Consider the following 12,626-nt stretch of genomic DNA (forward strand, 5'->3'; position numbering starts at 1 on the left):
TTACAATTCTAGTATAGTGATTTAAAATGCCATACATTTTTGAGTGGTTGGGGTCTATCCACTGGGACTTCTTTTGATCCAGAGAACATAAGTCCCTGGTCTCCTGCACCTGGTGGATAATTGGCCAGACATGCTTAGTCACTCTCAATTAGGGTTTATTCAGACTTTGCGGTTGAGATGCATTTTCACTTACAGCTGTTTCTGTATATTGCATAGATTTCAATGTATATTGACCATGTACATGCCTAGCATTTGGACCTCCAGCATATTAAATCGGTGTTCTTCACAGGAAAACCCTGTTCATATATCTAAACATCTACACACAGCAAGGTTTAGCGTATGGTGAGACAGCATATATTTATAACATTTATCTATAAGGGTATGTTCACACGCAGTGTTTTCAGGGGTATTTCGGGCCGTAAATGTCTCGAAAAACAATAGTGAAATGCCTACAATTAGCTTCCCATTGAAATCAATGGGAAATACAGCGTTTAGTTCAGACGAGGCATATTTTTAAAATTGCAATATTCACTTTGAGCCATCCGCTGTGCATTAACCCCTTTGCGCACTATGACTTAATTGCCCATCATAGTGCGGGGGTTGATGTATGGAGCCGGCTCACGTGCTGAGCCCGCTTCATACGCTGCGGGTGTCAGCTGTGTATTACAGCTGACACCCGAGACTAACGGACAGGTACAAATAGGGAATTTGGAGACTGTAAATCCAAGGGGGTTGTTTACATAGCAACATGTACTTGCCCACAAAACCATGTGGGCAAAACTATCTGGGAATTCAGGAGCAGAATCCTGGATCACATTGGAAATATTCGTAGAAAAGAAGATACACTTGTCGAGCAAGACATATGCGAGAGATGCACAATAATAGAGAGGAAGAAATTCCATTTCAAGTTACAGAGGTGATCAGATCATCCAATCATGGAGGCAATCTAGACCGACTCCTACTTCAGAAGGAATGTAGGTGGATTTACCGACTTAAAACATCAAGCCCGGAGGGTATTAATAATTTATCTGTCATAAATATATAAATGCTAAAAAGCCAAGGTCTGAACATGTAGGACCCCTAGATAATAGTAATGGGGAGTTGATCACAGGGGATCAAGAGAAGGCAGAGTTACTAAATGGTTCTTTAGCTCTGTATATACAACAGAAGAAAGAGCAGCTGATGTAGCCGGTGCCAGTGCTGTTAATATATCAGTTGATATACTGAATTGGATGAATGTAGATATGGTCCAAGCTAAATTAAATAAAATAAATGTGCACAAGGCCCCGGGACCAGATGGGTTACACCCTAGAATTCTTAAAGAGCTTAGTTCAGTTATTTCTGTCCCCCTTTTCATAATATTCAGAGAATCTCTAGTGACTGGTATAGTGCCAAGGGACTGGCGCAGCGCAAATGTGGTGCCTATTTTCAAAAAGGGCTCTAGGTCTTCCCCGGGTAATTATAGACCAGTAAGCTTAACATCCATTGTGGGGAAAATGTTTGAGGGGCTATTGAGGGACTATATACAGGATTATGTGACAATAAATAGCATTATAAGTGACAGCCAGCACGGTTTTACTAAGGACAGAAGTTGTCAAACTAACCTAATCTGTTTTTATGAAGAGGTGAGCAGAAGTCTAGACAGAGGGGCCGCTGTGGATTTAGTGTTTTTGGACTTTGCAAAGGCATTTGACACTGTCCCCCATAGACGCCTAATGGGTAAATTAAGGTTTAGAAAATATAGTTTGTAATTGGATTGGGAATTGGCTCAAGGACCGTATCCAGAGGGTTGTGGTCAATGATTCCTACTCTGAATGGTCCCCAGTTATAAGTGGTGTACCCCAGGGTTCAGTGCTGGGACCACTATTATTCAACTTATTTATTAATGATATAGAAGATGGGATTAATAGCACTATTTCTATTTTTGCAGATGACACCAAGCTATGTAATATAGTTCAGTCTATGGAAGATGTTCATGAATTGCAGGCAGATTTAAACAAACTAAGTGTTTGGGCGTCCACTTGGCAGATGAAGTTTAATGTGGATAAATGTAAAGTTATGCATCTGGGTACCAACAACCTGCATGCATCATATGTCCTAGGGGGAGCTACACTGGCGGATTCACTTGTTGAGAAGGATCTGGGTGTACTTGTAAATCATAAACTCAATAACAGCATGCAGTGTCTATCAGCTGCTTCAAAGGCCAGCAGGATATTGTCGTGTATTAAAAGAGGCATGGACTCACGGGACAGGGATGTAATATTACCACTTTACAAAGCATTAGTGAGGCCTCATCTAGAATATGCAGTTCAGTTCTGGGCTCCAGTTCATAGAAAGGATGCCCTGGAGTTGGAAAAAATACAAAGAAGAGCAACGAAGCTAATTAGGGGCATGGAGAATTTAAGTTATGAGGAAAGATTGAAAGAATTAAACCTATTTAGCCTTGAAAAAAGACGACTAAGGGGGGACATGATTAACTTATATAAATATATTAATGGCACATACAAAAAATATGGTGAAATCCTGTTCCTTGTAAAACCCCCTCAAAAAACAAGGGGGCACTCCCTCCGTCTGGAGAAAAAAAGGTTCAAGCTGCAGAGGCGACAAGGCTTCTTTACCGTGAGAACTGTGAATCTATGGAATAGCCTACCACACGAGCTGGTCACAGCAGGGACAGTAGATGGCTTTAAAAAAGGGTTAGATAATTTCCTAGAACAAAAAAATATTAGCTCCTATGTGTATACCTTTTGTTAGGGATCTGCCAGGTACTACGTCTAGGTATACTCCTGGGATTAATCAATCCACACCTGAGGCCAGACCTGTTCGACTGATACCATCTCCCACCAACCAGGGTGGCAGGCTCAGGAGTGGGAGAGCCTATCGCGGCCTGGTCAGTCGGAGTTAGCTCCGCCCCCTGTCCTTTATTACCTGCCGTGTTCTCCTCCTCAGTGCTTGTAATTCTTCTGGATTCCTGGCCCCACTGCTGCTTGCTCCAGCCTGCTTCTGCCGTGCTTCTGCCTTGCTGCAGTTCCGCTTAACCTGCTTTGCTTTGCCTCTGGCTTGCTTCCTCCTCCGTGCTCACTTGGGTATACTCCACTTCATCCTGGTCCGGACTACTCATTCACCGCTCCGTTTCCTCGCGGCGTTCCGTGGGCTACTGCCCCTTCCCTTGCGTGTTCCCTGTTTGTTCTCCCGTGCACTTAGACAGCGTAGGGACCCCCGCCCAGTTGTACCCCGTCGCCTAGGGCGGGTCGTTGCAAGTAGGCAGGGACAGGGCGGTGGGTAGATTAGGGCTCACTTTCCCTTCACCTCCTTCCTGCCATTACACCTTTTTCCTTCCCTTGGTTGAACTTGATGGACATGTGTCTTTTTTCAGCCGTACTAACTATGTAACTATTTACCAGTTTCATATAAATGTATAGAGTTAAACACAGATTCATCCATTACCTATGTCCTATAGATGGGACAGGTTATTAACCTAACACTGACTCATCTACTCTACACTTTTGGACCAGTTAGTTGTCAAACCAGTGAATTCAGAATGGTCAAATTATTAATACAGCAACTTTTGAATCCTTTAACATCGGTTCCTAATAAGAATAATAGCCTACACCCATTGAATTAGAATTTTAACCTTTCCCCCCCCCCCCCCTTACCAGATGAAGCTATGATTGACCGTTCCGGTCACATTTTATACTGTATTATGGATGATTAGTGTCCCGACATGGCTCCATCCCCCGTGATGTGGAGGGAGGGTTTGGAGCAATGTCTGACCCATGCCAGTGATGTGGATGGATCATGCACTGTTACATAATGCAGCGCCAATACTCCAAACACTACCCCGAACGTCATCTAGGGGAGGCCGGGTTCTAGCTGGTCAGTTTTTGGCTGTACTTGACGAGCCCCTTACGAACGGGGCGGGACAGGCACTATGTGCTGTGCCCTCTTATTGGCTAGAATACAAGGGGTGTGCTCTTCGCCTCTTAAGACTGAGTGTTCTGCCGCCAAACAGCAACTAGCAATTTATGTCCATGCCATTTATGAATCGATTCTCCTAGTACATTGTGCACTTAGATCTTCTAGAATGCTAGAAGATCTAACAGATTAACTCTGCAGGCTCCTGAAGATTTACAGCAGATATCTAAAGTAAAGAAACGCGTATGGCTGGTATTTGGTAGCCATACTGACAAGTGTGCTCCAATAGCACTGGAGCTATTCACTCTGTACTTGATGCAGGTGATTATGATTGTAATCTAGACAGAAATAGACCAGTGCTGACTCTTTTACAAGTGGGGTTACCTGTCCCTACTTGGAACAATAATATTGTAAAGGAAAATAAATATATATATATATATATATATACACAAAAAGTAATATCTAAAAATAACAAGCAAGTTAGATATGTAACATTCATGTAAATTCTATCAATTTTTGGAGTACACACAATATTGTCTACCAGTCACTTTAATCAATAAATGTCAATGTATCATCAGTCTGTTCATGCAGATATACTGAACGAACCAAACCTCAACAGTTATGTTGTAACCAGAAACAAATATATCCCTAATGGGTAAAAAACTCTAAGAAATTATATGTTCTAGGGAAAATTAACAGGAAATTAATATTACGAACAGTGGCTAAGTACATCAACCGCTGTGTGTATACCCTAACTCTGACCAGCTGTGCATCCGTGTCCATCACATGACCAGGACAGAATTTTATCCTCTGTATAGGGCATGTGGACAGGGGTTGTCTTCATGAAACAACCCTTTTAAAGAATGTGTTCACACGTTGCGATCAAAGACTAGTTCTATACTAAAATGAACTCTCATAACTTGTGCAGTCCTTGTGTGTATTGAAAATGTTACCGCAAAACGACTTCATATTCAGAGAGGCGCACACTGAGTTCAGAGATTACATATGGTTGGACTGTTTAAAACGGTTTTTTTTGTCAAACATATGCTTGTGGCTATGTAGCGTTTCTGCATTCCTCCCTGCTACATGCACGGCCTTTCAGCAAAATTTGCGCTCTAAAAGCCAAATGGCGCTCCTTCCATTTTGCCATGTGTCCAAACAGCAGTTTAGGGCCACACATGGGGTATTGCCATACTTGGGAGTAAAAACAACACACAATTTGTTACCCAATTTCTCCCATTACCCCTTGTGAAAATAAAAAAAAATTCACTTCCTAATTCTAATACAATCTATGAAACACCTGTGGGATCAAAATGCTCACTACATTGGGTTTGCACTGTTTTGGCCGCTCAGGGGCTTTGCAAATGGGATATGGCGCCGCAGACCATTCCAGCAGAACTTGAGCTCTAAAAGTCAAATGGTGCTCCTTCCTTTCTATGCCCTGCCGTGTGTCCAAACAGCATTTTACCACCAAATATGGGGTATTGGTGTGCTTAGAAGAGTTTGCTTTACAAATGTTAGGGTGATTTTTCTCCATCTATTGAGAAAATGAAAAAATTTGAGCTAAAACTAAATTTTATTAGAAAACCTTTTTTAGATTTTAAATTTCACGGCATAATTCCAATAAATTCTGCAAAACCAGTGTAGGGTCAAATTGCTAACTATACCTCTAGAAATATTCCATGAGGGATGTAGTTTCCAAAATGGGGTCACTTTTGGGGGGTTTCCAATGTTTTGGTCCCTCCAGGGCATTGCAAACACAACATGGCACTGAAAACTATTTCTGCAAAATCTCTCCAAAATCCAAATGGTGCTCCTTCCTTGTGAGCCCTGCCGTGGGTCCAAACAGCAGTTTATTACCACATATGGGGCATTGCCATAATTGGGAGAAGATGCTTTACAAATGTTGGGGTGCTTTTTCCCATTTATTCCTTGTAAAAATTACAAATTTCTAATGTTTTTTTTCAGAAAAAAGTAGATTTTCAATTTTAACATTTTCTAATTCGAATTAGTTTTAGCAAAAAAAACAGTGGGGTCAAAATACTAACTATACCACTAGATAAATTACTTGATGGATGTAGTTTCCAAAATGGGGTCACTTTTGGGGGGTTTCCACTGTTTTGGCACCACAAGACCTCTTCAAACTGGACATAAGGCCTAAAATATATTCTTAAAAAAAAAAAGTCCCCAAAATCCACTAGGTGCTCCATTGCTTTTGAGGCCTGTGTTTGTCCATTAGCTCGCTAGGGCCACATGTGGGAGATTTCCAAAATTCTCCAGAATCTGGGCAGTAAATATTAAAGAGGCTCTGTCACCAGATTTTGCAACCCCTATCTGCTATTGCAGCAGATCGGCGCTGCAATGTAGATTACAGTAACGTTTTTATTTTTAAAAAAACGAGCATTTTTGCCCAAGTTATGACCATTTTTTTATTTATGCAAATGAGGCTTGCAAAAGTCCAAGTGGGCGTGTATTATGTGCATACATCGGGGCGTTTTTACTACTTTTACTAGCTGGGCGTTCTGACGAGAAGTATCATCCACTTCTCTTCAGAACGCCCAGCTTCTGGCAGTGCAGATCTGTGGCGTCACTCACAGGTCCTGCATCGTGTCGGCCAAATCGGCACCAGAGGCTACAGTTGATTCTGCAGCAGCATCGGCGTTTGCAGGTAAGTCGATGTAGCTACTTACCTGCAAACGCTCCGATGTACGCACATAATACACGCCCAGCTAGTAAAAGTAGTAAACACGCCCCGATGTACGCACATAATACACGCCCACTTGGACTTTTGCAAGCCTCATTTGCATAAATACAAAAATGGTCATAGCTTGGCCAAAAATGCTCGTTTTTTACAAATAAAAACGTTACTGTAATCTACATTGCAGCGCCTATCTGCTGCAATAGCAGATAGGGGTTGCAAAATCTGGTGACAGAGCCTCTTTAAGTTGCGTTTCTCTGGTAAAACTTTGTGTTAAAGAAATAAATGTACTACCAATGAAGTTTGGCAAAAAAAATGAAAATGTTAAATTTCACCTCTACTTAATTCCTGTGAAACGCTTAAAGGGAAAAGAAACTTTCTGAATGCTGTTTTTGAGTACCTTGAGGGGTCTCGTTTCTAAAAGGAGGTGATTTATGGGGACTTTCTAATATATAAGGCCCTCAAAGCCACTTCAGAACTGAACTGGTCCATGAAACCATAGCCTTTTGAAATTGTCTTGAAAATGTGAGAAATTGCTTCTAAAGTTAGTCCTTTTATTTTTCTAGGACGTAACAAGGCTTCTAATAAAAACGATGCAAACGTAAGGTAGACATGTGGGAAATGTAAACTAGTAACTATATTGAGTGGTATTAATATATGTATTAAGGGCAAATACATTTAAATTTAGAAAAATGCTAATTTTTGCAAATTTTCTCAGAATTTTGGTGTTTTTTTTACAAATAAACACTGTATATATCGACCAAATTTTACGACAAACTGTTTTCTCATGACACAACATAACGAATCGCTTGAATACATAAAAGCATTCCAAAGTTATTACCACATAAAGTGACACATGTCCGATTTGGGAAAAAAATAATTAACCCCTTAAGGCCAAAACAGGCTGAGTCCTTAAGGGGTTAATGCTATACTGACATTTAGTAGATTCAGTAAAATGTCAGCATTCTAATAAAGCTGTTGATGGGCATATTAGGAAATGGGAAATGAGGGGAGAAGGAATTCCTGAAAATAGAAGAATAAACAGAGTAAATTGTCTCTAGTAACCTAGATCGCGGATTCCATGGAAATTAAAAAGGGTTATCGTGTATCTTTTAGATCAGAATAAGTAATTATTATTTAGAATTCATTGTGTGGGTGTGCAATAGCTGTCTTATGGCATTCTGTTTCTTCCTTGCAGCCCCTTGATGATAGTGACACAGAAAATTACAACATTGGCTTTCCAGCTACATGATGGTAAGATGTCTTATTTAATTAGAAGAACGTGGTGCATTAAGTGTAAAGCTACTATATATTTTATTTTTATTTTTTTACTCTTCTAAATGCTTCCTTTTTATTCTTAAAAGGAATAAATCACCTTTTTTTTTTTTTCCTTTAAAAATATATACTGAAATGAAACATTTATTTTTTGCAAATCATCTTTTTTATTTTTATTTTTTCCAGATTTTTATATTTTTGTATTCTATTTTCTGTACATAACTTATAGGGCAGCCATCGTGCTTGAGTTTTAGTCGTTTTCAGAGATTTTCAGACACCTTGACCTAAAAAAACAAACCTCAAAGCAAAATAACTTTTTGACTTCTATGGGAAATTGTTGTAGGCGTGCTCTGTTATCTGCCTCCAGTTTTTATAGAGGTGTTTTCTTAGGTGGTAATGGAATGTAAGCAAAATAATAGATTTTCTAGATCTATTTTAACAGGATATCTTACAGCAGCTCTGAATTTAACCCCTTGCAGTCACAGCCATTTTTCTGTTTTTTTCATTTTTTACTCCCTGCCTTTCAAGAGCCACAACTTTTTTTTATTTTTCCGTTAATGGAATGGTGTGAAAACTTATTTTTCGCAAGAGAAGTTGTAGTTTCTATTGCCACTATTTCCAGTATAATGATGTACTGGGAAACTGTAAAAAAATTATTTTGTGGGGTGAAATTGGGGAAAAAACTTGTGACTCCTGGTCAATACAACTATGGAGATACCAAATTTATATACCGTATTTTTCGGACTAGAAGACACACCTGACTATAAGACGCACCCAGGTTTTAGAAACACAGAAAATAGGAAAAAATATCCTATTTTACTACTTTTACAAAGCAAAAACTATTGTTAAAAGAAATTACTTGTTCCGTTTCACCACATTCTGAAGGCCATAACTTATATTTTTTCATCGCTTGAGCGGTTTGAGGGCTTAGTTTTGCGGGACGAGCTTATAGTTTATTAGCTCCATTTTTTTGGTACATACGATTTTTTTCTTATCACTTTTTTTATTCTTTTTAGCGCTATGGTGACCAAAAGATGACGATTCTGGGGTTTAAAATGAAGTTGTTTTTTTACGCCATTCACTGGGAGTCAAATAACGCTATATTGTAATAGTTTCGGACTCTAACGGATGCAGTGATACCAATTTATTTTTTTTAACTTTTTAAAAAATGTTTACACTCCTGAAAATGTATCTAACTTTTTTTTTTTTTTTTTTTACACATTTTTTTTTAGTTTCCCTAGGGGACTTGAACCAGCGATAATTAGATCGCTGGTACTATACACTGCAATACATGGATGAGTTACAGAAGCAGCGTAACTCGCTGAGCTACTCTGTTTCCGTAACTCTCATAGTAGTGAATGGCAGTTACAGAAGCAGCGTAGCATGCTATGCTGTTTCCGTAACTGCTATTCAGTTCAATGAGTGTTACGGATGTCCTTCATCGGGAAAACCACTATAAATGCCGCGGTCGCTATTGACCGTGGCATTTAACTAGTTAAATGGCCAGGAACAGCGCCATCACTGTTCCTGGCCGTTGGGGCAGCGTGTCGGAAGCTGACATCTGCAGTGTATGGAGCGTGCTCAGCGTGTGAGCCCACTCCATACATCATCCCCTCCCCGCACCATGATGTTTTACAGAGAAAAGTAAAAAAAACAGTTTTTGTGTCGCCACATTCTGAAAGCCATATCATTTTTTTTTATTTTTTTTGTTGATTGATCAGTGTAATTGCTTATTTTTTGTGATACCATGTTTTGGTACATATGACTTTTTGATCACTTTATTTTTTTTATATAAAAACATTTTTTAGCGCTAAGGTAACCAAAAAACAGTGATTTTATCTATTATTTTAGTTTTTTACCTTTTTGAAGCCTGAATTATCGACAAGATTCACCGGATTAAGAGAAGTCACCGGTTCCATGTCTCTAACTCCGTCCCTTCCAGAAGCTTTTAAAAGTGACGATGGTAGATTTAGCCGAGTAACTGAGCAGTCCAGCTTTCTAGGCATGGATACAACGCTAGATCCCTACGATCAACAGCCTCTTCACTGCAATACCAGAACAGCGACACACTTGTCTCTGTCTGTTACTACATCTCCGTACTAATTAAGTAAATGGGTCTGGGCTGCTGTACCAGACACAACCGCACGCACATGGACGTCTCTTTGTCGTTTAGTGCAGTGAATGGGATATGCTGCTCTAGCGATTAGCTATGTGTTATTTTCTTGCCCATTTCCAACCAAAGGTAAAGTACAAATTCTGCTGGTTTGCAGATATAGCGTAATAGAAATTGGAATTATTTTCTTTTCTCCCACAATGCACTGCTCTAACCGAAATCCAGTGGAATTGTGAATTTAGCACACCGTTTGAACTAATTTAAGAATAGAACATCATATAATTAAAAAAAGTAATTAATGGAGTATTACAAAATAAATGTTTTTTTCATTTTAGAATATTATACAATTTTCGTATTTACTTTGTGTAATCATACCTTGCGTTTTTAAAGATCTCCGCTGACATTTAGTAGGAACCTTCATGTAATAGACACACAGCTGCACGGCTAGTTAACCCATTGGCGCAGGTTCACGTACATGCATGGCATAGAAAGGCAGCCATTCCGCCATGCATGCATGTATGTGATTGTGGTCGTGCGGGCACAGAAGCTGTGCCCACACGATCACTGCAGGAGCCCGGCTGTGCAACTGCTAGGATTGGAGAAACCTCCAATCCCTGCCATTCAACCCCTTAAATGCTGCGGTCAAAAACAACCGCGACATTTAAGTGATTTGATAGATGGAGGAAGCTCCCTCTGCCAAAGATTGGCGGCTCGCAAACGCCACTGCCGACGGGTTGCCATGGCAGCCGGGGACCTAACACAGGCCAGCAGACCTGCCCTGGCTATATGGCTATTAGGTTGGCTGTCCGTTTTACACTGACAGGCAATAATTCTTTGTTATACTGCGTATACCAAAGCAATAGATCTGCGATCAGAAGATCGCATTGTAATGTCCCCTTGTAGGACTGAAAAAAAAAATGAAAGTTAAATAAGGTTTATTAAAAAAAAATTACAGTTGAAATGAAAAAAAAAACACTTTTCCATAAAGTCTTTTTTTTATTAATAGAAGTGTAAAAAAACCAAACCATGAACTTATATGCTATCGCCGCGATGGTAACAATCTGAATAATAAAGTTAACACATTAATTAAAGCACCATACAAAAAAAAACACGCAAACATTGGCGAAAATGCGTTTTGTTTTTTTTTGTCCACCCCCCCCACCAAAAAAATAAGTTAATCCCATGTATCCCAAAACAATACCAATAAAAACTACATCTCAAACTGCAAAACAAGCCCACATATGGCTACATCTACGGACAAAATAAAAAGTTACTGCTCTTAAAAAGCGGTGATGCAAAAACATAATTTTTGTTTTAATTGTGCAAAAGTAGGAAAACCAAAAACCTCTACATATTTGGTAACGCCATAATTGTACTGGCCCATACAATAAAGATAACATGTTATCTACACCGCATAGTGAATGGCGTCCATTTAGAAATTAGAAAAACAATGCTGGAATAGCTTCCTTTTTTTTTTTTTTCTCTCCTTTTTATAAAAAAAATGTCACAAAAGTTAGGCAATATAATATATGCCCAAAAATTCTGCATTTGAAAAATACAACTCGTCTGGCAAAAAACAAGCCCTCGTATGGCTGTGTTGACATAATAGAAAAGTTATGACTCTTGGAAGGCGGGGTTGAAAAAAACAAAAATAATTCTTGGTTATTAAGGCTAAAATAGGCCTGGTGCTTAGTTTTTTTCCATGACCGGACAACTGATGACCTATCCGCAGTATAAGTCATAAGTATATGATCGGTGTGGGTTGCACCCGGACCCCGCACCAATCAGCCGCTCAGTCTGCCTCCGGCTGCTGCATGTTTTGAACAGTATGCAGTAGTTGGTAGCCGGAAGCAGATGGCTCCGACCACTGCATAGTGGCCATCCTGCAAAACTGCAGCTTTGCTCCTATTCACTTGAATAAGAGCAGTACTGCAGCTTGGCCGCTATTCCGTGACCGGAGCCATCTGCTTTTGGCTCAAACTACTGCATACCGTTCAAAACATCCGGCAGCCGGAGCGGCTGATCGATGTAGGGTCCGAGTGACTGCCCCCACCGATCATATACTGAAACGTAAAGCTATATAAAATGTGAGAGTAACACCGATTACACATGCGGCTTCAATATTTTATGAGGGTAGAGACAGTGAAATAAATTGCCCGTGTTGCCCACCAAACGTTGGTGCCAGAGGAAAAAATTGTCTGACTTTGTAGCCTTTTTTCAAGAAATGGCTGCATAGAGTGCACACTGACAATTTGTATTCTAGTATTCCACCTTTTTAAAAGCCTTCACACAGACAAAGCAGGGGCCTGTGGGACAATTCGCTGAAACCTCAAAGGATTGCCACCAAAACTTGTCTCAATGCGCCTAGCAAAGGGGGAATCATTTGCTTTCGCAAGTAATGAACTTCTTGCCCTTAAGTGCAATGATCGGAGAGGTTTTTATGCTGAGCACTGTACATGCTGACACCAAGGTCATTGTTCGAGAGAGGCGCTACTGCGAACAGAATGTAACACAGAGCGGTTTCTGAGTACAACAGGTTCATGGGGGGCGTCGACCTTTCTGACCAGGCTCTCCAACCTTATTTGATCAAAAGGAAAACAAGAGCCTGGTACAAAGTGGCAATAT

General features: G+C 40.0%; 1 protein-coding gene across 2 annotated transcripts in view; it reads left to right on the forward strand.

Moving 5' to 3' along the window:
- MBOAT1 (membrane bound glycerophospholipid O-acyltransferase 1) overlaps positions 1 to 12,626 on the forward strand; it is a 92,142-nt gene that overhangs the window by 36,097 nt on the left and 43,419 nt on the right. For both annotated transcript variants that reach the window (XM_075826583.1, XM_075826582.1), the window contains exon 5: positions 7,812 to 7,867. In XM_075826583.1, the coding sequence (XP_075682698.1) occupies positions 7,812 to 7,867 (56 nt within the window). The remainder of the gene's footprint in view (positions 1 to 7,811; positions 7,868 to 12,626) is intronic.

Source organism: Rhinoderma darwinii, chromosome 5, assembly GCF_050947455.1.
Source record: "Rhinoderma darwinii isolate aRhiDar2 chromosome 5, aRhiDar2.hap1, whole genome shotgun sequence".
NCBI lineage: Eukaryota > Metazoa > Chordata > Amphibia > Anura > Rhinodermatidae > Rhinoderma > Rhinoderma darwinii.